At 42.1% G+C, this 26,023-nt stretch overlaps 1 protein-coding gene across 1 annotated transcript in view; it reads left to right on the forward strand.

Annotated features, from left to right (window-relative positions):
* Positions 1 to 26,023, forward strand: part of LOC106811801 (usherin-like) — a 129,146-nt gene that overhangs the window by 17,162 nt on the left and 85,961 nt on the right. The window contains 20 exon segments of the mRNA XM_014815521.1: positions 770 to 863; positions 1,246 to 1,399; positions 2,603 to 2,775; positions 3,296 to 3,491; positions 4,158 to 4,355; positions 6,229 to 6,314; positions 9,286 to 9,462; positions 10,548 to 10,743; positions 12,296 to 12,485; positions 13,868 to 13,924; positions 13,926 to 13,956; positions 13,958 to 14,030; positions 14,520 to 14,646; positions 15,117 to 15,365; positions 15,682 to 15,884; positions 16,351 to 16,580; positions 17,085 to 17,151; positions 17,420 to 17,586; positions 18,275 to 18,422; positions 21,461 to 21,691. Coding sequence (XP_014671007.1) covers positions 770 to 863; positions 1,246 to 1,399; positions 2,603 to 2,775; positions 3,296 to 3,491; positions 4,158 to 4,355; positions 6,229 to 6,314; positions 9,286 to 9,462; positions 10,548 to 10,743; positions 12,296 to 12,485; positions 13,868 to 13,924; positions 13,926 to 13,956; positions 13,958 to 14,030; positions 14,520 to 14,646; positions 15,117 to 15,365; positions 15,682 to 15,884; positions 16,351 to 16,580; positions 17,085 to 17,151; positions 17,420 to 17,586; positions 18,275 to 18,422; positions 21,461 to 21,691 — 3,047 coding nt within the window.

The following is a 26,023-nucleotide window of genomic DNA, read 5'->3' on the forward strand; positions in this document are numbered from 1 at the left end:
GCGTGCGTGCGTGCGTGCGTGTGTGTGAAGTGTGTGTGTGTGTGTGTGTTCGGGGCGTGCACAGGGGACCCCCCCTGCCTCGCGCAGAAAACGCATCTGAGGGGTCTAATTTCAAAAATTCCCGCCCCACCCCCTTCGGCGTGTTTGCTACTGGTGTCCCCCCCCGACAATTCAAAATGGATTTGCGAGCGCCTGACTGCACTGTCAGCGGAAAACATTGCCGTGCTTCTTGTTCTCAATGAAAAAAACATGAGAAATTAAATCATGTCATATAATACAATATATGATGATATTAAACCATCAAATTGTTACTATATCATGGCATGGTATACACTTCCCAATACGTATTGGAAAATATGGCAATACGGTTTTGTCGTATTGCAATATATTGCAATACGTTTTTTGGTCGCAATACTTCACCCCTAGTATTTAGGGTAAACTTGTAAAGCATACTACATCTATATAATTGGTGTAATTGTCATGTAGGGTGTGTGTAACATACCTACATCTATGTAACAGGTGTAATTGTCATGTAGGGTGTGTGTAACATACCTACATCTATGTAACAGGTGTAATTGTCATGTAGGGTGTGTGTAACATACCTACATCTATGTAACAGGTGTAATTGTCATGTAGGGTGTGTGTAACATACCTACATCTATGTAACAGGTGTAATTGTCATGTAGGGTGTGTGTAACATACCTACATCTATGTAACAGGTGTAACTGTCATGTAGGGTGTGTGTAACATACCTACATCTATGTAACAGGTGTAACTGTCATGGACACGCAGAGAGCTGTGATGAAGACGCTGTGCCGTACAAATGTCACTGTGATTCACGGAGTCATACGGAAGGTGTACAGGTGTGCTCTACCTCAGTGTCAATACATTTTCACTTACCTGTTACCTACAAATTACCTGTATTTACCTACATTTACTGTATCACTTCTATATCTGTGAGTAAGTATGTCAAATAGAATACTAGAAATAAAATAGTGTCATCAATTTCATCCTCTTCTATGATGTGACTGTTTTAATTCCTTAATAACATGTTCAATTCTGACCCTAATTATAATCATGGGTTTAAAAGTTGACGATGCAATGACGATAGATGAAGTTTTGATCTGTGCTGGTATGGTAATATTGCTTTAGTTGTACAGATGCGGTTGAATCTGTATTTCTGGTGGCTAAATCGGCTGACTTTGGTATTGCTCGTACTGTTACCTTGTTGTTCTTACCTTGTAGTGTGACAGATGCATGCAGATGTATAACGACAAGCCCTACAGAGATGGAGATCAGATCAACGCGTATCCCTGCAAGCGGTGTGAATGCTTTGAGCACGCGCAGGCCTGCTACTACAATGACACTCTCGACCCGTTCCCTCACCACTACCACCTCGGTAAGTTCATAGCACGCTCATAGATCGCAAAGGAGTCGGTTCACAGTATTAAACTTAAAGCAAGGATTTCACATGTTTTATATCTTATGACAGCACAAACTCATGGTAATTTGTATGCTGAAGTAATCAGTAGTATGTCCACTAACATGTGAGACCTAATTTGTCTACGTGTATTAATTTGCAAGCGTAAGTTCACGATGTGCTTTTGAATAAAATTAACGTAAATATATATTAAGACTGTACTAGGTTTGTAACGATACACTCGCGTATTCTGCGCACCGAATATTGTTGTTGGACGATACATATTTGTTATTCGCGTCGTCATTATTCGAATACTGACAAATACAAATAATATAAATGGAACCTACTTGAAAAAAAAAATTTTAAACTGCAATTCTACGCCGATCTGTTCGAATTCTGAATGTCGTTTGCAGCTTTCCCCGTGAACGCACCTAGACTGGTACCCGTCCCTTCTCACACGTCGAGAAGGCCGGGATGTGTATCTTAATTACTATCACGTGTAACTCACCTCATATCGAGCGTGTGAGAAGGGACGGATACTAGGGTTGCAGTGGTATTGCGATATTATTGCGGTGTAATATTTTAGAATTATCATACCGTAACCAGCTCAGTACTGCGGTTTTCTTGTTGACATGTGATATACACGTGTACAGTGATGTTACGAAAATGTGACACAGCCATGCCGCGTTTTTCGGGACATGTGCGCGGCAGCGGCGCCTTTGATTGAAGTACAGGGTTCGATCGATCGCAAGCGCGTAGCGCGGTAGCATGTTTCACTAACGTCCACTAAAAGTTGTTCGTTAACGGACGAAAGTTGTCCGGAGGCATAGCGGACAACAACGCACACGCACGCGCACGCACGTACGCGCACGCGCACACACACACACACGCAAACACACGTACGCGCGTACGCGTGCACGCACACATACACACACACACACACACGACATTACACATTTACAGCATCAACAAGTAAGTATTCGTATTCGTGAAATATTCGTATTCGCATGCATGCATACTTTGTGATACGTATCGTATTCGTGACCTATAGTGTATTTGTTACAGTCCTAATTAAAACTATATAATGTAATTATACTTCACTCATATTATTTTTTATTGAAATTGATTTAAATTGAATTAAATTAATATAATTAATATTTTGTTAAATTTTTACTTGGATAGGTGGCGGTGGCGTATGTGTCAACTGCCAACACAACACAGAGGGCAGGCAGTGCGAATCCTGCAATGTAAACTTCTTCCGTCCGATCGGCAAGGACATGACGGCGGTGGACGTGTGTCAGCCGTGCGATTGCTCGGCTGTAGGAGTAGACGGAACGGACCTCACATGTAAAAAGGTTCACCCCAAAAAGTCTTTATCTCGTCGACGGTTTGTCGTTGGTCGGGGCGCGGCTGTAATTGATGAATGTAATTTATTGTAAATTGATCTGTTGGCATAAGCGAGATAACCATGCTCCCTCTAATCCAGTTTGTAATGTCTGCTGATTGTACAAATATCGATGCACATCATTACTATGCATTGTGTTTAGAACATATTGTCGCAACTTTGATTGGCTAAAACCATCTGTCATTCATGCCAGGCAGATGTTCCAACCGGCAGTTACTTCACTGCAGGTTCTAACGAGCTTTCTCTGTAATTAGCGAATACAAATAACGAGTAATATATCAGCTCATAAATATAGCGATAAAACCAACTGGACAGTACTCCCATCACAGTTTGTCATCTCGTATACTATCCATATAAATCATCAGGTACTGCTTTACCCTTAGCAAGTAGTAATTGTTCTACAAGCCGTAGGCAGGCCGCTGCCACGGCCTCTGCCTCGTTGTTATCACGCGCATTCTTTACGTTGTCAGGTCGGCGGGCAGTGTAAGTGCAAGGAGAACGTCGACGGTCGTAGCTGCGACGTGTGCAAGCCCGGATTCTTCAACCTCCGCTCTTCCAATGCGTTCGGATGCGAGTCGTGTGGATGCGACGCCAGCGGGGTGATGCGCGGAAACATGTCCTGCCATCAGAGCAATGGCCAGTGCCAGTGCAAACCCAACGTCATGGGTGAGCAAGCTTTAGCAGGGAACGATCGTGTCGCTGCTTTAACAGCACAGCTTTAGTTTAGGTTTAATCTGTAAGGTAGTGCAGCTAGTGAAATACCTGATGTCCACCCATCTGGCATCTAGCATCTGCAATAACGCATGTGCAGTGCCTGTCTAAGATTAATCTGTAAGGTAGTACGCACACAGCTAGTGAAATCCCTATGTATATACGCTCGTATGGCGTCTAGGAACCATGGTAACGCACATGTCAAACGGACACACATTCCACACACCCGTCTAATCCATGGTAGCATCACAAACCAAAACGGGTTCATCAACAGTTTAACATGTAGAAACGAGTTTATAAAAGAGAAAGAATTAAAAAGACGTGTTACTTATTAAGAGCCATATGGAAAACGTAGTTTCTCTCTCACCTTAAGACTGGTGTCAGGCACCCGATTCCTCGGGTCACTAATATCTCTGCTGCACCTATGATATTCTTAGATTCCAAACATAGGTAGTTGGCATTCAGCAGTTTCCATATGATATAACTAAACGCTCGTTAGCACAAAATACCTACATTAATGGTTTCTATCGATTCACTGGTTTTACCGTGCTCTTGCTTGGTGGAATTTATCCGTAGTTACAACGTTGTTTATCCTTGTATTATTTATTGTTTGGTTGCTAGGTGTGAAGTGCGACCAGTGCAAGTATGGTTACTACGACCTCGCTCGCTCCAAAACAGAGGGCTGCAGTCCGTGTAACTGCAATCCTCTCGGCTCGTCGATGATCTACTGCGATCCGATAAGCGGACAGTGTCTGTGTAAGGGCAACATCACGGGGCGCATGTGTGACGATTGTCACAGTGGTTTCTACGGATTCCAAGGTAACGTGACGTCCCCCCTCGCCGCATTTTTTGCGTGTTCGTATTTCTTGTGCATCTCTATCTCGCTGTGCAGAACCGTGTGTGTGTGTGTGTGTGCGTATCGTTTTGAAACACACTCGATATCGTCTCTCGTGAAGTCGTTGTGTTAGGTGCATGTCGACATGAACGTGCGTAACCCGAGGTGTATGCATGCGTTCATGGAGTACATAGCGATTTTGTTTAGCCGCTATGCTAGGTTTTGATAATTGGTAGACCGTAGTGATTTTGTAGTTGATGCTGCTGTGACAGCACTGGTGCAGTTTATCAACTGAGCGTGATTTTGTGATTGTAACGCGTGGCACAATTACAAAACGACGAGCATGCATGCGATGTATGTGTATATGTGTGTATGTGCGCACGTAAACCAAGCCATCATCCGCCATTGATGACTTGCGTTTGTGTGACTTTGCATTTAAACTTTTGGTTTTCGCCGACAGTTTCTTGCGAGAATAGGTCCGCTGCTGATCCTGTTATTGAGGGCTGTACTAGCAGCCACATTCGTGGTCTGAGTAAGTCGCAGCTAGCTGGCATCTTGTAGTCAATCGCCTAGGCACGATCCTACGTTTGTTTTTACGTTGATTTCCATTCTGTGCGTTTTATTTTTGCTGTGTTATGTCGTTAGACTCTCCAGTCTTGCACGTCGTTTTTGCGACGTGGCTGTCATCTCAGATAGAGTTATATGTGCACGGAGTCACGCTGGGCAGACTTAATTAACAGCCTTGTTTTAGTGATTAATTTTCCTGCCTCCGATCCCATCATGTTAAAGTTTAAAACCTCTTAGGTAAAATTGCAAGTGCCATATCAAAGTACATGTTGATAGTTGAAAATTAACAAAATTTTTCTTCAGAGAAAAACAAATTGCATCTTTGCAAATGATCTGTGGATCAGGGTGAAACCGTTATTCCATCGTTAACCTTCATGAAAGCTATTTTGAAAATAATAAAGCAACTAAAAGCTTGAACCTAACCGACCAATCAGGATGTGACACATCGGTTAAATTACTACAGTAGTATGCTGTATACGTTACTGGTTGTTGTGTTCAATTCGCTGTGGTCAATGATGTTAATATAATTCTTGCAAGAAATACTTTGTAATAATCACTAATCTGGTGTGATTATACATACATGCATGTGTATGATGTGTGTGGCATTGACACATAATACACCTGTATGTCATATACTATTAAACACGGTTTTTTCTTACTGTAAAGAATACTGGATTGCATTGTTACAGATCTTCTGAGAACTACTACTACTGTTTCTGATTAAGAAAACTTGCACTACTGACAACATTTATTTACAGTTCGTATGATTGAGTGTAAATATAATGGATTACGTGTAATTATTCATTGTAATGTAAGTTCATTTCCAACTCTTAAAGTACTGTGTAATTTTGCCATAAATTGTCAACAGTATATCATTTATCATGAGTTTGATCCACTGTAAATGTACATAATCGATATAACGTCACTTATATGTACATTATTCTTCTCACAATCATGGCACTCTGAATGTGTGATAATACACACACACACACACACACGACCACTCACGCACACACACTCAGATATGCTGTGGCTCCACGCATAGACAACTGTATATACACACACGTGTCTGCACAACGCACACGCAGTTCACAATATCTAGTTGAAGTCACTCTCACATCGTTTCACAGTCAACATTTCGCAGTCACATTTTAAAACTCGTCTAGTTAGATTAACCTCACCAGTATGTTGTTGAGCTGTTTGACTGAACAACAGTCGTTCGACTAACTCTGGATAAATGGCTTGATCGATTGTGTGCTCTTACCACTCGGTATTGGTTGTATGTTGTAGGTGGCTGCCGGTTGTGTGATTGTGATGCACTAGGAACCGAACCTGGCACTTATTGTAACAAGAACTCGGGACAGTGCGTGTGCAAGGTTAGTGTCTGTGTGTATAGTAGATATATCTGGGAGGTGGTGCGAAAAGATATGGTGATTAATATAATAATTACAGTCATTATTGTAAAATTAAGTTATTAAGCTATTTAAAATGACAATGAGGTGAGCATTCTGATTTTTCTAATCTGTATTCTACTGATCTTTATTGGCAAAATAATATATATATATTAATATAAATGTGTGTGCGTGCGTGCGTCTGTCTACACTACTACAAAAACGAACTCTGTCTATGCATTCCACCGTTTATTGGTATAGGATGCCCAAAATTGCCACACTGTTAAGTGATCACCCTGAGGGTGGCCTAAGCACATTTAAAAGGATACACTAAAAACTACTATTTAAAAGCAAGTAATATACTTTAAAAGTATCGAAATGCACAATGCATTCTACGATAGCATGGGTGTAAAGGAAATAAACGTAGACTTGCCAGTGCGTTACGCCAGAAATGCTGGCAGATTTCCGTTTCAGTTTCGTTTTCAATGTCAGGCGTTATGTGGTGTTTCTCGACGTGATGCGGCCATGATGCCGAGGCACGCCGAGGATTGACACGTTGTGTCTTCTAATCACAGCATACGCCGCACCAGTCTTTTATATTTTTAAAGATGGGGACCTATTGGACCACCAAATCGCCGATCTATGCAGGAACTAGGGCATTCTGCTATGTTAGAACGGTTTCCTACGATAGAGTTTGCCACAAATACGAAAATAACACGCTGTTTAGTGCACTGCGCTACGTCCTTCTGTTGAATTTTCGCATTTCTGTAATCAGAATAAGCCCCGCCTTCTTTGTTGATGGACATATGAATGGGGCGTCACCGACGTGACCAGTTACTGTACCTACTGTCTTTCGCCAGCCTGTTTACTTTTCGTAAATAATGAAATGCCCGGCCGATGCATTTCGCATTGAAGTTTTCGGCATTTTCAATCGCTGTCGGAAGTGAACGAGTGCGTCATTCATTGACATTGAAGTTTTTCTTCAAATTAAATAATTCCGAAAATCCCTAACCGCGCTACTCGATTGTTTTAGCCAATGAACGTAGCTGTGTGTGTGACGTCTTGCCCGCACGCTTTATGCTTGGCTTAGCGGTCCTCGAAATGGATATCGGAGACAGGCACCTCGCAACACGCGTGTTTGTTTACATATAGCTTTGTGACGTACAGTGTTTGGGAGTTCTGCAATGATAACCTCGTAATTTCTCAGCATTTCATCACGTTTCTGCATGGAACATTTAACCAATTTAGTGGTGTCAGTTAGTCACGGATATGTCACAGTAAGTACTGATTAACCGTATATGTTTCACATACGTTTACCTATTTTGCACACAGGCGGTCGATCATTTTGAAAAATTGTGTGAATATTTGTTTTTATTGAGACGGTCCAAGTGCCTGTGCTTTCAACGGTCTTGTACGTCAATGCACGTGCGTCAAGAGCCACAAACTCAACACAATTTCATCTCTGTTATTGTTTATGCCTGAATGCGTGATTGATCAGGGAGGGGGTGCATACATGTAAGAGGGAGACATTTTCTTTGGGGTTCCGAAAAACACAATTTCACTTGACAATTTTATGGGCCATTTCAATTGGAAGCTCTGCATAATGGACCCCCAACAAGCCCTTTGACTCACTAGTCAAGAAATTCAAAGGTGTATATATTGCTCTTATTTAGCCGGCGATAGTTCTTATTTAGAACAAAGTCTTCATTGTTATCTTCTAAAACTACAGACCATCCGCTGACTGCTGTGGAGACGTGCGCCGGGCCTCGAATTTGGCGCACATCTCCACTGCGGACAGCGCTTCATACTTGAACATCCCCGCGGTCGCGTGCGCATATCCTACGGAACTGAGCGTCTCATCCGCGCACAGCGCTCATGATCAACAGCAAAGCTGTGCCACGCAATCTTGTATCATGTCTCTCTGGATTGCCAGTGAGTCAGTTGTACATGTGACATTGAAGGTGCGACAGGGTTGGTGCAGCAGTGAAGTAGTGTATACTGCATTAGAAGCAAGAAGAAGAAAGACATTAATATACTGTATACTGCATTAGAAGCAAGAAGAAGAAAGACATTAATATACTGTATACTGCATTAGAAGCAAGAAGAAGAAAGAACCAAGTTGGAAACTGTGTTTATATACCCTGATCTGATATTGTGCTATATTGCCGGGTTTAGTTTATTGACCTTTGTATTTAGTTTAGTTTTCATGTATTATTTTGATGTAAAGCGAATCCCAATGATAAGAGAGACACGTGACAGATGTCACCAATTGTGTATTTAAAGGGTGAAACAAGGCTTGCACAGCCAGAGGCATATTCATAATAACTTGGCGCAATTTCATAACAATATTGTATATCCAGAAGCTTCCACTACACAATCGTAGAATTGTTCGAACTGTTTTTGTCAGAATATTGCATATTGTTTGTTTCTCTGTTGCGAGTCTATCCTTAGAATTAAGTATATATATGTGGCTGAATTTGCTCTAAAAGTTCCTAACGGTTTCCCCCTTGCAACGCCGGTTACCCGGCTAGTATGCATATATATATATATATACCTATACACATATACATATATCAGTATATATACACATTATATGATAGTTTCCGCTCCATAATTAACTGTATCGGTGTGCTGTTCATGTGTTTGTTTTTCACACGCAGCCATGTCTCACCTCATGGCAGTGATGCTCACATGCTTATCGCTAACATCGCTGAAGCCGATCTTCTTCCATTGTTTATTAACATCGCTGCAGCGATGTTCACATGTTTTTCGCTAATACCGCCGCAGTGCTTTTCTTCAATTTTTCGCTAACATCACTGCAGTGATGTTCACATGTTTCTCTCTAACACCGCCACAGTGCGATTCTCGTGTTTTTTCTTTCCCACATTGAACTTGACCATGACCTCGACCTTGACCTTGACCTTGACCTTGACCGTGACCTTCGCTGCTCTTCCAGGTGAACGTGGTCGGTACGCGGTGTGACGAGTGTGCTGATGAATTCTGGGACCTGGGCGGCTCGCCTGCCCTCGGCTGTCTCAGCTGCGACTGCAGCAGTGCGGGTACAGTCAACGGGACGACCTTCTGCAACAAGACGACGGGAACGTGCGTCTGCAAGAGCAGCGTCGTCGGCAAGGTGAGGAGAAGGTGCTGCCACCCGGTGACGCCAAACGTAAACTCTGCTCATTAGTGTAACCGGCAACTTATGTATATAATACAGGGGTATAGTAGAAATGAACTTTTGAATAATGGAGTCCGACGGACTCCCTGCCCTCAAAAAGAGCAGTGTCTGAAATTCAAAATTAAAGATTTGCTGGAAAATATACTGTACTGTACAAGGTGAGCCTTCGTGGCCCAGTGGTTAGGCCATGTATACTGTCCACTGAAGGCTGTAATTTTAAACCCTGGCTGGGGCAGTGAATTTTCTCAAGGTGTAAAAACCTGGCTCTCAACATTGGAGACTGTGAATCTCTCGTGGCTCGGATGACCACGTAAAATGGCGGTCCCGTCTCCAGTCGTACTAAGGCCAATGGGGACGTAAAAGAACCACTGAGGGTGCAAAAAAAAACTCTGGCTGTGACCACCCTCAGTGCCATTCCGCTAAAAAAGGCTAACTATCTGGCTTTACCCAAGCTATAGGTCACACCCCATGGCTAGCTATAGCCCTGGACGTTTATTCCTTACGGACTGTCCAGTATAGAAGTAGAAGTAGAAATACTGTAATTCCGCGAGGTCGTGCTCTGGAACGAACTATACTTAGTATAGCAGAATTTTCAGGGAGTCACACGGACTCCTGCATATGTCCAATCAGGGAGTCCGACAGTAAATCAGGGAGTATTTGACTCCGGACTCACGTTAATTTCACACCCTGATAATACGTCCTACATATTATAACTTATTCGGTGTCCCTGGATGCTCTCGGTGTAGACTGTGATGTAACCCGGCGACAAGGTTATGCTCTCGTGATGCTCTCTTGGTTAGATACAGGTTCATGATGTAACCCAGTCACCGGGTTGTCCCATGGGATGAAAGTCCCCATCGTTTCACTCTCTCTCTCCTGTCTTTCTCTCTCCCCCGCTCTCATTCATTCACTTTCTCTTTGTCTCGGTCTCGGTCTCGGTCTCGGTCTCGGTCTCTCTCTCTCCCCTCTCTCCCTCTCCCTCTCCCTCTCTCCCCTCTCTCCCCCTCTCCCCCTCTCACACGCTCTCTCTCGTCATACAGGAGTGTAACCGCTGCCAGCAGAACAGCTGGGGTCTCTCTATTGGTAACGATAACGGCTGTGAGCCGTGTGACTGTGATCCGTACGGCACGGAGGGAGGCGACGTGCCCGGGAACAACCTGACGTGCGATGCAAACACGGGGCAGTGCGCCTGCATGCCCGAGCGCATCGGACGCACGTGCGACAACTGCGCGAGAGGTGCGTATGTCAGATATCTCATTATTATTATTATTATTATTATTATTATTATTATTGTCATTATTATTACAATTATTGTAATTATTATTATCATTATTATAATAATAATTATTATTAATTATTATTAATATACTTATTATTATCGTCATAATAGTCTGTATAGACTATAAATATATGAACTACTTGTAATAGATTTACGATTACTATTAGACTGTAAAACATACAAGCTACTTGTATGAGTTGTAATCTTATTATTAGACTGCAAAATACAAGCTACTTATATAGCGTAGCTACTAGTGAAGTATACAATACAGCCTATATACTAGTAGGTAGCAGCTAGATAGCTTTGTGAGGATGTGTCACTCTGATATCTCTTTATTGTAATATTAATAGTTTATAGACTACAAAAAATATAGGAAATGTAGGGTTGAAGGTAATGTAGGATAACTGAAGGTCAGATAATATAGACTACTGCACTTCTTGCTATAAGTGCATTATCATAAGTTTACTAGTAATGACTAAGTCTCCAAATCTCTCCAAACTGGTTTCCCGGTGTGTAAAAGTGAAAGCAGCATAGTTATGTAATTTCTGTAGGATCTTTGATTGCATTCTTTAGCAGAATAGGAAGGTCGTAGGTTTTCCACTGCCATCATGTTATATTCATGTAAGAGCGCTTATTTATTAATGCACTGTATTGCATGCATAATTTATGCAGAGTTGAGATTTTGTGGATTGATGTTAAGCTATCAGCTAGCCCACTAATTGCCATTGCAGTAATTGCTTAATAAATAACAGTCACTCGACCAGTATCAATTATCGTAGTTCGACAAAATGTTTGTTGGTAATGAATGTTTATACACTGGGTTGAGTTAGTGAATCTGACCAAATATTAACATAATATATCGACAAACAAATTTGTTAAATTGAAGCAATTAACATTAAAGCACTTGTCGGCTTTTTAATGGCAAGCATAAATACGTAGGAATAAATACAATTATACTAGCAGATCTGTGTGGCAAAATTGGAAAATATAAACTCAGTGGCATATACTTGCATTAATACGAATGACTGATATTGTGCAGTCTAATAATATAGTAAGACATAGCTGAATTTGACATTTTGTTGTCACTTAGCGGGAGTTTAGCCTCATTTATCTCAAATCTCCTATCTTCTATCTATCAGGGCTTGGATATTTTTCCGAGTGCACGTCCTCAGCCTTCGAAATATATCTGAAAACCTGGCCAGTCATGATTTAACAAACCTTGATTCATAGCCCACAGTAAAATCCGTAAAAATCTATCCAGCCCGCCTCAAAAGTTACCAATCCCAGCCTAGAGGTCAGGCTGCTCTCTCTCCAACATCTGCTCCAGTCCGGTGCGTCTGCATTTTCGCGTCCACTCATGGTCATATTTCTATCGACAGGGAAAAAAAGTTACCAATTCCAAACTAGAATTTCAAGTTGCTCTCTCCAGCAATGCATGTCCGGTCTGTCCGCACGTGTACTCCCCAGTGTACGTTCCTGTAGGTTTCATTGTCGCATTTCTGTCGGCAGGTTACTTCGTGAATCAGCGCGGGCGAGGCTGTCTGGAGTGCGGCTGCAGCTTCCTGTCCACAGTCCAGGGCACAACGTGCGACTCGCTGACCGGCCAGTGCGTGTGCGTGGAGCTCGGACGCGGCGTGACGGGGAAACGCTGTGACCAGTGCATGCCCGGCTACCACCACTACGATCGCGGCATTGGCAGGTAGTGAGAGAGGTTCTGTTATTGTATATTGTATCTAGAAGTAATTGTGTAGTTACGTACTAGAAGTTATAGTACCATAGAGAGATTCGATTATATCGTGTCCTGTATTCCACTTGGCAGTGTTTGCGCATGCGTGTTAGCTCTACCCGTGTAGTGTTTCACACCCTGTAGTGGGAGTGAAAGTACAGCTACGTATGCGCTTGTGAGTATGTGTGGGTTTTTGACTGTATGCCAGCTAGTAAAAATGTGGTTGTGAGAGAAAGAGCAGCATTTATTAGAGATATCTCACTGAGATATCATTTTTCACAACTGAATGTGATCAAAGTTTACTGTGCAGATAATATTGAGGCATCTTATTACAATACAGAGGCAAGATATACAATTAATACTTATACAGGGATGAGATTCTTCCGCGGATCCGCGGAATGATCCTCGGTAAATCCCGCCGCTATTGAAGTGAAAGTACCCAGCGCTGAGTGCGATTTTTGTGGAAACGTCTAAGATTCGTGAGGAAAAAGTTGGGAGGGGGGTAACAATGTAAACAATCTTAAATTAGTATTACCCTCAACAGCACCTGGACTGTAGACTTAGAGCTGATAGACAGTAGGCTGACAGCGAGTATACCAGTATAGTGCTATCTGTTTTCTGGCGCTCAGAGAAAGTAACAATCCTCTGTATCACAGGCTGCGAGCTAGAGGCGGCAGACATTTTGAGGCTATGCTGACACGTAACGGACCATGCCTGGCCTGGGGCGTGTCTTACTGTTGCCTGGTGCTGCATTGTTGTGTACATGACTATGCACCACTGATTGTTCACATTTTTGCTGTTTTTTCATTACAAATGCTCCGTCGCAGCAAGCAGTTAATGTCTGAGTAAAACAATCGCAAGCGCGACGCGGTCGGCAAACAGAAAATGATCATTATGCGATAGACACTTTAATAAAAAAAACCTTGCCCTATTTTCACGCCCCCCTGCATTTCGCTATTATAGTTCCGTTGTTCCTTTTGACAACTTGACAAGGGCATTGTCACAGAGCTCTCCCTATAATTTGTTCAAGAATAGCTAGAATGCACCCAACATTGTCACCATTCTTTTTAAAAAATTCCGGGGGACCATGCCCTCGCATTGCGCGCTCCTCTGTTTGCTAATTAAAATTTCAGCTGAAAATTAAATTATCCAATCTCATCCCTACTGATAAGATACAATTATATATATGTATGTGGTGCATGCATGCGTGTAATGCAGGATCCTTCGAGTCGTGCGTGCGCGTAATGCCTTGTGCTTTTGTGTCAGTCGTGTAACTGCGACCCTGCACGCGGCGTAAACTTGACCTGTATATATACATGTATATAATGTAAGTTCCTGTGTGCTTGCGTACGTAGGTGTCAATCGTGTAACTGTGACCCGGCCGGCAGCGTGAACCTGACCTGTATCCGCATACGGCATGTGCGACTGCAAACCCTACACGACGGGGAAACAAGTGTGACACGTGTGTGACCGCTGCCAGCAACCTCGACATCACAAACCCGTTCGGCTGCAGCAAACGTAAGATCGTCGCCGTTAACGTGGTTTTACATATACACAACTCACGTTTAACGTTGTAACAATAACATATAAGGAGTCGGTGCGAAACACTGAAGCCACGATGTCAAACGGCACTATAACGACGTAGTAATGAACAATGTGCATTGTTCTATTGATATACTGCCCACTTGGGTCACATGTAGGGCTGTTAGTCAATATACATGAACTTTGATTACGACCAGATTGTCGAAAATTGACCTCATTTTGATAAATATACATTGGTTTGTTTAATCTGACTTTATATTATATATAATGATTTAGTGTCCTTGGATATATATATATATATATATATATATATAATATTTTAGAGAGCAGAGAGAGAGAATGAGCAGAGAGAGAGAGAGAGAGAGAGAGAGAGAGAGAGTGCGACATATACTATACATATGTGTGTTATGCACCTGTCTATAAGTATAGGGTGTGTGACTGTAAGTAGGGGTTGCCTGCTTGCAGGTCCGTCGCAGCAGCCGCCGCCGTATTACACCGTCCTTGACCCGATGACCCTGCAGATCAAATGGAGCGAGCCGGATTACCCGAATGGCTTCATCAAGAACTACTACCTGCACAGAGATGGTCTTCTGTTAGCACACATTCCTGCTTCGTGGGGTGAGTGTTGTACGCGTAACTGTGAACACGATAGGTTGCTCCGGAGACGTGAAAGCCGAATTCGATTGTTTTGTGGCTGTTTCAGGTCTTCGATGTAAAATAATGAGCAAGTTCGCAGCTTTTTATAGTTAGCTTTTTGTATTCGAATTATTGATTGTATTCGATGTTTCGAGCCTGGAAGTTGTATTCGTACGTTGCTGGTCTTGTGTTCTGTGGAAATGGATTAACAGGAGAGACCCAATTATAGTATAACTATACCTCTAAATATATTACTGTGTGCGTGCGTGCGTGCGCCTGCGCGGCGTGCGTATATATATTATACCTATAACTATACTATTAGTATTTATATATACCATCTCTGTAACTATAACTATATCGATCGTAGATCTCGTCTTCAATGACACCGAACTAATGCCGAACACCAACTACACCTACATGGTAGAGTCGCGGAGGCAACGACTTTGCCGTGGCGTCGCGGCTCCGCAGCTCCACCACCATCGTCCTGACCCCGCCCGGCGTTCCCGAGGGACCGTTCCCGTTCTCAGTCTCGGACGTCGGCGCTCGCTCCGCGACCTTCAACTGCCGCGGACAGCGCGCTGTCGACGGTCGCATCGTGATGTACATGATCGCGTCGACCTCCGTGCGTAGCTACCCGGACGAAGTCGTGCACTGGAGCGGGGACGGTGAGGAGAGGTCAGTACTTTGTATTGTACAGATTGTACTTTGTCGTTTTTGTATATTTTTTTCCCCAATGTGTATAGGAGCAGCTGTTTATACTGTATCACTCAGTAACTTCATTATTTTAACTGCTCAACACTGTGCATTGATCAGTGTTTTTTCTCTGTGAAAAAGACTGTTTTCAGTACATGTATTTGTATTAAAATTACATGCAGTAAAGATTTAATTATAATAATAATAATAATAATAATAATAATTTCTCAACAAGACCAATAATAATAATAATAATAATTTCTCAACAAGACCAATAATAATAATAATAATAATAAAGGTTGGCCGTCGTCGACATGCTCGTGCCGTTCACTAACTACACGTTCACGGCGGTGGCGTGCACGACCGGAGGCTGCTTGCACAGCGATTCGGTTGCCATAACGAGCGTGGAGGCAGTGCCGCAGGGGCAGCGGCCGCCCAACATCACCGCGCTCAGTCCGACCGAACTCTGCGTCTTCTGGGATCCGCCGGATGAACCTAACGGTGCGTGGCGGGTGACGGGCGGGCGACGCGAGCAAACGGAATTAAATAATAATTTATTAATTTAATTTAATTATTTGATTTGTTAGTCTATTATAATTATTCAAGGTGTTTTTTATTATTATTTTAATTTAAATGTCGAATTTTATTTTGTAAGTTTATAAATTTTATGTTTAAAAAAATTCGTGATCATGAATTAAGCGAAAATCCGATTTAAAAAAAGTATCTTTTCTCAATTCCTTTCCCCAATCGAAGGAATAAATTCCACAAGTTTATTCCAAAATTATTTTGTGTTATCCTCTACATACAGTATATAACTAACCCTAACTGTTCCATAGTATTGATACATGTTCGGTGCCAAACTTCTTACAGCAGAACACACAGCGAACCGACCTTGCGTATCCCAACTTCTATTCCTTCCAATAATTATATTCCATCCATAATCAACGCGACGTTTGCTGCATCGCAGGAATCATCATCTTCTACGAGCTGTGGTTCCGCGGTAAGAAGGTCGACATGCTGGGTAACCGCGAGCCGGCGGAGACGCGAGTGTTTCACCCGGCGGGCTGGTTCAACCCGCGCCGCCCTGGCGCCGCTGCTACGGTGGCGCCCTCGCGCGGGGACGACGACCCACTGGAACCGCCCGCGACCAATTACACGATGGCTGGCCTGCGACCGTTCACAGAGTACGAATTCCAGGTATGGACCGTGCACACGTGCGCGAGCAAGAGAGAGAAAAGAGAGAGAGAGAGAGAGAGTTGATCTTGCATTTGGATTTTGGGTTTGAAATGTTTTGGTTAGAGTGCATGAGTAATTAAATGTGTCTATATGTAGAGTATTCACACGAAAGTTAAAGTTGTTTGTGTGGTGGATTGTGGATGCATGGTGGCTGATGTGACCATATGTAATGTCATGGAAACTGTCTGGACATGATTGGCCATTGTGCTTGTTCAGATGTTCAACCTAGCATAGACTTTGTGATGGAATCTTGTAATGCAATCTCGAAGTATGTTGTTTATGTTTCATCACATATGATTTGAGAATAATATCAGATAATATTTACATAAATAAGGGCTAAGTTAACCCCCATCTTTCCTCATTTTGATTTATTTTATTTTTAAAGTTATCCTTTAATGAAGATCTACTCATGCTATTAATCTTGATCAATAGGTGCTGTTTGTAAGTTTAAATCTTTTAATGTAGGTCATTTCCGAGAATGGTGCAGGGAAGAAAGCAAGCATTTGGATCAGTGGCAGGACAGCAGAAGACGGTATGATTTTTAAATAAATGATAAATAAATAAATGTATATATATATATATGTATAACATCAACAATCACCGTTGTTTTTGGTGCAGTTCCTCTGAACGTAGACATATAAAATGTTTGATTACAGTAATAAATACATCAATATAAATATATATATATATACGTATACTCACCGTTCTCGGAAATGACCTACATTATATATATTTATAGTTATATATATTTACATATAAATAACGTCTTCACTCGATCACCATTGTTGTTCGGTGTGTAGTTCCTCTGCACGTAGACGCGCCTGAGATCGTCGATATCTCCAGCGTGGCCGTCAACATCTCGTGGATGCCGCCGCGACTGGATGAGATGCAGGGCTTCATCTCTGAGTACCGCATCTATCACTACGTCGACTCCAACGTGGAGTTTGCGCCGCCGAAATACGCCCGGGTAAGCCTGAACACCGATACCGAGACGTAGCTTTTTGTAGTTCATGTATTACATATGTGAATCCTGTGTAACGTGGAGTTTGCATCGCTCAAGTACGCCTGGGTAAGCCATTAATAACACCGATACCGAGATGTAGAATTCATGTATTATGTATGTAATATATCTTGTGTAACTTGGAGTTTGCACAGCCCAAGTACGCCTGGGTAAGTCCGAACACTGATACTTATGTATAATACCGATATTTATACCTGTACATACACTTATGCCTATACATACGTATAATACCTGTACATATAATACCTGTGCGTATGGTGTACGTATACCTACGTACACCAATAATTACACATGTAATAAATCTGTGTAACATGGAGTTTGCACTATCGAAATACGCCCAGGTAAGCCATCCCAACCACTCATACTGAGATGTTGCTTTCTAGTTTTAATTGTAAGTACATTTTGTAAACGGAATTGGTAATAGCAGCCTGTTATTGAAAATAATCGAAGATTGAAGTAATGAAATCATAAATTTATTGGAGCATTAAGCACTGTGCAAATGTTATGACATTGTAGACTAACTATTATAATATGTTTCAGACAGCAGACGCCTGGAATCGCTGATTCTATAATGTGCGAAACATATATTTCGATGAGCTCACTTCTCCTTACTTCTGCCTCTCTCTCGTTACAGCTGATATATTCATCAACCAACAATGAGACTACGTCATACGTCGCTAGCGGCTACAGACCGTATTCCGAACACATGTTTCACATCGGCGTATGTAACCATGTAGGCTGCGTTAACAGTTCAGTCGTCACAGGCAGGACCATGGGAACGGGTGAGTGGACGTCTGTGAGCATAGCTGAAGGCGTATGCAGGCTTTGTGGAGAGCATATCCCCCATGTTTTGATTCTACGAGCCTACTGTTAGATATGTCACAAATCAATAAAACTAGCAGTGGACTGTTAGTATTGACTTATTTTTTAGCCCTCATCAAGTTCCTCTAACAACTTCTTCTGCAACTAACAACTAACAAGTTCTTCTACAACTCTGTGCAGTGACATCTGGGAAACTCTGATTGCTGCTGTCGTTTATGTTGCTGACTGATGTTATATTCTTAAGGCTAATTATTAAATTTTGGTGATCAGGGGCCGGTTTCACAAAGCGTAATTAAGTCCTTAATCATGATTAAATAACTAATCATGATTAACTTCTCTTACTTAAATTGAAGTGACTGTTTCACGAAGCGTAATTAACTTTAATCATGATTAACTTCTCTTACTTAAATTGAAGTGACTGTTTCACGAAGCGTAATTAACTTTAATCATGATTAAGTTAATCACAATATTTAATTCTACTCGGGAGCATGATTAAATCCACTAATCATGATTAGTTGCTATATAGTACTAGTATAGTAGTATATGTAGGTAGTACTAGTATATTAAGTAGGCTGCAGATTTTACAATTGGACATTTTACTTCCATTTTTTCTTAAGGAAATTTAAATTATCTAAGATTAGCTGTACTAATTTAGTCATTATAATAGCAAATTAATTCCTTTTTCATGTACCGAATTTGCAGGTACTTTTGGCGTTGTCCGCCATTTTGAGTACAGTGTAATTCATGTTTAAGTCGGCTAATTATGTGATTAGTTAAATGTGTACTTAAATCGCTTCGTGAAACAGATTTTTAAGTATGATTAACTAATCATAATTACAGGAGGTTAAGTAGGATTAGTGATTTAATCATAATTAAAGTTAATCACGCTTCGTGAAACCCGGCCCCATGATGTTGATGCAAAGTTGAGCTGAGAGGGTCTATGTCCCCCAGGTTACTATCGGATGGTATACCCTGGGTACGATTCGATATATCGGAACGTACCCTGGTATACTATCTAATATGCCGGACCGTACCTCGCCTACTCCACTAACGAGTTTAGGGAGTCGACTACGCCTACTCCCTAACCCTATAACCCTAACCCTAACCTTAACCCTAACCCTAACCCTAACCATATCAGATAGTTACCAGGGTACGACCCGATATATCGAACCGTACCCATACAGGGTACCTTCCGATAGTACCCTGGGGGACATAGACCCTATGAGCCAAAGTTGACTGAAGGATTTGCCACATTGTCATGTTGTGATTGGAAACACAGAAGGCACACTTTAAGAAAACACAATTATAACTCACTGTTACTGTTAGAAAAGCCCCATTACATCTATTGCATTAATTAGTTATAGAGTTTGTTTCGTGTGCACAGATGATGTAATATAGTGGATTACAATCTTCAAACTAGACGCAATACATATATTTCATGTACATATAATACTTGTATTTTTTCTTATTTATATTAAAATACTTACTTTAAGTAATACTCTTTCCTAGTATTTACATTCATAACTAGGTACACTCAGGCTTATTCACAATCGCCTATATTATGAATAAATATAACGTATATTAGAATCATGTGGTTCATACGTACATATAAATGTTTGTATACGAGTGTGCATGGATGCCATATATGTATACACAGTTTACAGGTGCTCCCTTCTCACGACAGCGTGACACCTCGTTAACGTACGTAGGGGCTCATTACTATAGTCGAATGACGTCTAGTTCATTCCCCCAGTCACACCCCTTAGGTAGGTAGGATGGTGTGCTGTGCCATAGCTTTGAAAACGTTACACCTGGTGCTACAATTCTATGTCTGCATACGTACAGATATAAATCAGGAGTGATTATGAACAAACTTTGTTATTATTTACTCGATCCTGGTGTAAATATGTGAATAAACATCATTATAATATCAACTCAAACGTACGTAATTATCCTACTTAAAGGGACTAAGTCACGAATTTTCTATGGTAAAATTTGTAAAAAAAAAAATTGCCATTTTTTTACATTAAAAGTAGAACTAATGGGACTAAACAAATCGTCAAATTCTTACCTGATAAGATTGTTTCTCAACTAGTTAAAAATCCAAAAAACCTGGACAATTTGAATTAATGTTCTCAACATTAATTGCTTGCTATGGGCTATGTATGGGTCACGAGTGTATGTTCACATCGAACAATATAGTAAAATAGGAAGTATAATGCAGCAATTTAACCATAAAATGTGAACAGAATTACTTATATTTTGTGAAAAAGTGGAAATCTTTTTTTTATTTTTTATTATTTACGGTGACGTGATCAAGTTAAGTAGCGGGAAAATTTCCAATACAGGAAAAACACATTTCCAATACAGGACGTGTTGTTTTACATATACAGTCAAACCTGTATATAAGGTTCACTCACAAGCAGCCACTGCGGTGTCCTTTGTACGGACAGCTATTCGAGGGAGGTGGATCCTAACACAGCTTTAACCGTGCATTGCGATCGACATTAACTTGCCATTTTTTAATAAAGTAAAAAAAAATATTTTGAGAGCGTCCGTAAACGCATGCAGTTTTTTCTCGTATTTTTGCCATGTTTTTCCAGTCCTTGCAAGTCTTGTTTTTTCATAATGTAACACCTCGAAAACAGAGTGAAACCCGTCTATTTCGAGAGCATCCGTTAACGCGTGCGGTTTTTTCTCTCGTATTTTTGCCAGTCCTTGCAGCTCTTATTAGTAATAGCATAATAATAGGAATGTAAATAGTATATAAATATAAATATAAGTATATAATTATAATATAAATCGTCGAAAATGGAGGGAAACCCATCTATAATGAGAGAGAACGTAACACATACAGTTTTTTCTCAGTTTTCTTTGCCATTTTTAGCCGGTCCTTGCAACCCTGATTTTTCCATAACGTAACGCCTCGACAAAGGAGTAAAAACCGTCAACATTGAGAGCGAGCGTAATTCCACGGGTTTCCCATGGGTGCTTGCAGCTCCGGACCAGCTGCTGCAGCCGAGGGGCGAGGGACACAACGCCACTGTCATGGAGGTGGAGTGGGAGCCGCCACTGCAGCAGAACGGACCGGCGCCCATCTACACGTTGACCCGCACCGTGGCTTCGTTCAGTTCGCCGCCGCCGGCTGTGGAGAACGGGAATCATTTCACGGGGAGCGGATACTACATGTTTAACCACACGGTGCTGAAGGAGAACAGTCCGTTCACGGGTAATTATTACTATTATTACTATTACTAATATTATTTTTATTATTAATATTATTATTACTAATATTATTATATATATATATATCTTCCTATCTATCTATCTATCTATCTATCTAGCCATCTATCTATCTAGCTATCAATCTATCTGTATCTATACACCAATCTATATAATTATCTTTCTACCTATCTATCTATATATATATCTATTTATCTATCCACATGTATATACATGTATCTATCTATCTATCTATTTATATATCTATCTATCTATATCTACCTACCTACCTATCCACATATATATACATGTATATACATACTGACTGAATACGAACCAGCCTGTGATTGAGAGGCACATCAGTGTTGATGACTCACAATGGCGCTTATGCTGTTCGACGACGGCGTCGGCGTGACGACCTCCTTCCGAACACTCGAGATTCTATTCGCTCTCGTCTCCCGCGCTGCGGCCGCCGCCGCCGCTCGACTCTTGCAGAAGAACCTATGAAGTTCGCGCCTGAAATCCTTGAGGTTTAACGAATAGATGAACACGTTGATCACGGAGTTCGTGAGGAGGAACGCGCCCGTGAACACGTAGATCTGCGGCATGTTTGTGTGAACCCCCGCGGCGTGCGACTGCACCAGTGTCGCGATGACGTAAGGCAGCGAACACACGTAGAAGATTCCCACCAGGGGGAACATCGTCTTCGCGCGGAGGAACCTCTGCCGCAGCGATTCTCTCGCAGACGCCACCACCGAGGATGCCGCTACTGCCCTCTGCTGGCGCGCCACTTCGCGCATCACTCGCGCATTCGCGTAGGCGACCGCGGGCATCGACAGGAAGTATGCGATCGCCGAGGCCATGTAGAGAGTGCGGATTCGATCGTTGAATATGAAGCAGTATCGCGCCGGGGCGAACGCGTCGAGGACGAGCGTCGAGAAATAGAGGGCGTGCACGAGCAGCTCCCACAGCCAGATGGCGCTGACGACTGCGGCGGTGCGACACGGCGTGACGAACGAGTCGTAGCGCATCGGGTGAACGACGGCGACGTATCGTTCTGCGGAGATCGCGAGGAACGTCGTCATGGAGACGGCGACGGCGGACTTACAGGAGGCGGTGACGATCATGCAGATGGCAGCACTGCAATCGAGGCGCGCCCAAATAGACGTCGTGTGGATCCCTGTACGCACGAAACACGTGGAAATAAACACCAATAATAATAATAATTAATAAATCTCGCATGCTAGCTGTCTCACGGAGGTCGTGTGGATCCCTGTGTGCGGGAAACACGTGGAAATAACGACAAACAACAATAGTTGGAAAGTGGTGTCACCTGCAGGAACACCGGAGTTGTAACTGATTGAAAACGGTGAGTTGTGGAAACTGCGGCGGCGAGTTAGGCACCATGTTGTTATATATAGTCAATGGCCGCGTGTGTGCTGTACGTGCGGGCTTGTTCTTGCTGCCAGTGGTTCTACTGTATTAGACGTATTTTCGTAACATAAGTTAGGTCATTGTAAAGACGTAGGTTGTTGTAAGTTTGAAATACATGATGATGACGAGTAAGGGTGCAAAGTTAAGAGTTTTATGTCACATGTCAGTAATATTGTCTAAGTTGATGTACATCAGTATATTCATAGCATAATGTTGTATGTTTCAGTTTCACGGTGTCTGATGAGAATAAATACACATTTTTCAAGACATCAGTTTTATGCGTTGGTGCTTGGGCAGCGACACACTCCCCTCTCATGTTCTCTCTCTCTCACGCGCGCGCGCACACACCTCTCTCTCTCTCTTTCTCTGACACATACACACTCCCTCTGGTTCTCTCTCTCTGTCACACACACAACACAAACACGCACACCTCTCTCTCTCTCTCTCACACACACACACACACACACACACGCCAGCGCACACCTCTCTCTCTCTCTCTCTCTCTCTCTCTCTCACACGCGCGCGCACACCTCTCTGGTTCTCTCTCTCTCTCTCTCTCTCTCTCTGTCACCGAAATGCCGGCTTTGCAAGTTGTCAAAATGACGATATACATCATGCATAAGTCGTCATTTTGGCGACGTAGGCTACACATAAGTCGACAAAATAACGACTTACGCGTATATCGTCATTTTGCTAAGTCGGCACAAAAATGCTGGTCCCAAAAGTGCCGATTAATGCGAGTTTTACTGTATGACACAAAAGCTTTCACAAAAGTTTTCCCATGTTTTCACTAAAGTTTTTCCAAAAGGTTTCACAAAAGTTTTCCAAAAGTTTTCCAAATTTCCCAAGTTTTCACAAAAGTTTCCCCAAAAGTTTTCCAAAAGTTTTCCCTCACCTTTTATTATTCTGCTTTTTTATGAGTTAACGACAATAATAATAATAATTAATAAATCTCGCATGCTAGCTGTCTCACGGAGGTCGTGTGGATCCCTGTGTGCGGGAAACACGTGGAAATAACGATAATAATAATTTGCATACATATATACTAGTAAATTCCCATAAGGCAATCCATGTGAATTACTATATTATATAACTGTTGTAAATTAGCATGGTCAACACAATACTGTGCACTTATGCGGACATATCACTCGAGTGCAGTCAGAATGAAAATGGATCAGTTCCAATTAACAAAACTAAACTACATGTGTAAGCACCTTAATGTTGATGTCCAAGCTGGGCTAGATTGTTACAGGGGTTATGATGGTTAGAGCACGGTTAGCGTCCTTACTTGTTCTGCTCACGTCTGTCTCATTTGGATAGCAGGGCACAAAATTCAGATATTTTTCTACTGGCCCAGAGGGCTGGTAACAGCATTTTTGTTCCAGCCCTCACCATAATTTACCAGCTCTCGCAAATTTTGTTTGTAGAATCAATGTCATGTTTCACGCTTGCATTCTTGATTTCAAATTTGTAAAATTTTGATAATTTATAGCGTGATATACTTCAGGTAAAACAGTAATGTAGGCCATTTGCTCATTAATGCTATAAATATAAATGTAGGTACTCGCTAACACGGCTTAAACCACCGGCTCAATGCGCCGGTGTTTTGCCAATGTTACCGCCCCTCTAAATAATTTGCTGGCATATATGCCTGTGGGCTGGTGCTAATTTCGCGCCCTGGATAGCAAAATAGACTTCATACTTACCAGCCGACAACCCTGCTATCATGTCTGCCACTGCTAGGTTGCATATCAAGTAATAGTAGGTTTGGTGAAGATGCTTTGAGCAGTAAATCACGATAATGATGACGGCATTGAGTCCAAAGGCGCAGATCGAGACGATGAAATTATAGCCCAGTACGATTGTCACCTCCACCGGTATTTCCCTGTTGTGACAGTCGCTAATGTTTTTTCCCATGCTGCTAATGTTGTAGAAGTTAATCAGTTCCATGGCTTGCTATAGAATGTACTGACACGATGTGTTTCATGTGCAGCGCATCAAACCTTGCAGTATATCGAAGTGAAGTCTGCATCTCTGTTACGCGACGGCCACATATATATATATATATATATATGTAGTCACATTTTGTTCTCCAGTTTCGCAGTTAACAGTGATAGCAGTTAGTTCGTTAAACAGCCGTTCCAGAAAAAGTATATACGGCGTAACACGTGTTTTCCTCGGTTAAACTCGGAAGCTGTGCAGTCATCTCGTCATGTGTCAGCGCGTATATTTAGCGAGCAACCGCGGCGCCCCCTACCTCATGTCGCGCTGTGCACGTGTTTATGCTTTGTTGTGGCCGGGCAGCTAATGAGACCACAGCAGCAGCAGCATGTGTGTTTGCACTGCGTTCGAGACCGGTCGATCTAATCGGACGTGACAGGAGTTTATATTAAAATCGTGATTAATGCCACTTCGCAAGGTTCTGTGTGGCGGCATTTATATAATCCTAGATTGCCTGCTTCGAGAGACAGACAAACATTATTAGTAATGTGAAATACATCGTACGTATTGTAAGTGGTCGTCGGTCAATGTCAGGATCATTACGATGGCAAACAATGATGAAACACAAATATTTTTGCAAGTAATCTGCATTGCACGTGAATGGGCTGAGGACGAAATCTGGCTGACGAAATCTGCTTGGTGATTACATCTTGCGTGGGTCGTTAGCACGTGACCCAGCTCGTTCAGCTATAACTATAGCTATATTATGAGTGTGCACTCTTGTTCATTAGTTAGTCCTTGACTGCTAATTGCTGTTGCTAATTGGTATTGAGGGTGCACAGTATATATTATGGGATATAGGATTTAATTCCATGATTAATTTTCAGGTATACAGTAAAACTCGGATAAAATGCCATCGTCTAACTCGTCAGTTCGCTTTTAGTCGTCATGGAAGTCCTGATTT

This window comes from Priapulus caudatus, unplaced genomic scaffold, assembly GCF_000485595.1.
Source record: "Priapulus caudatus unplaced genomic scaffold, Priapulus_caudatus-5.0.1 Scaffold577, whole genome shotgun sequence".
In the NCBI taxonomy this organism is placed as follows: domain Eukaryota; kingdom Metazoa; phylum Priapulida; class Priapulimorpha; order Priapulimorphida; family Priapulidae; genus Priapulus; species Priapulus caudatus.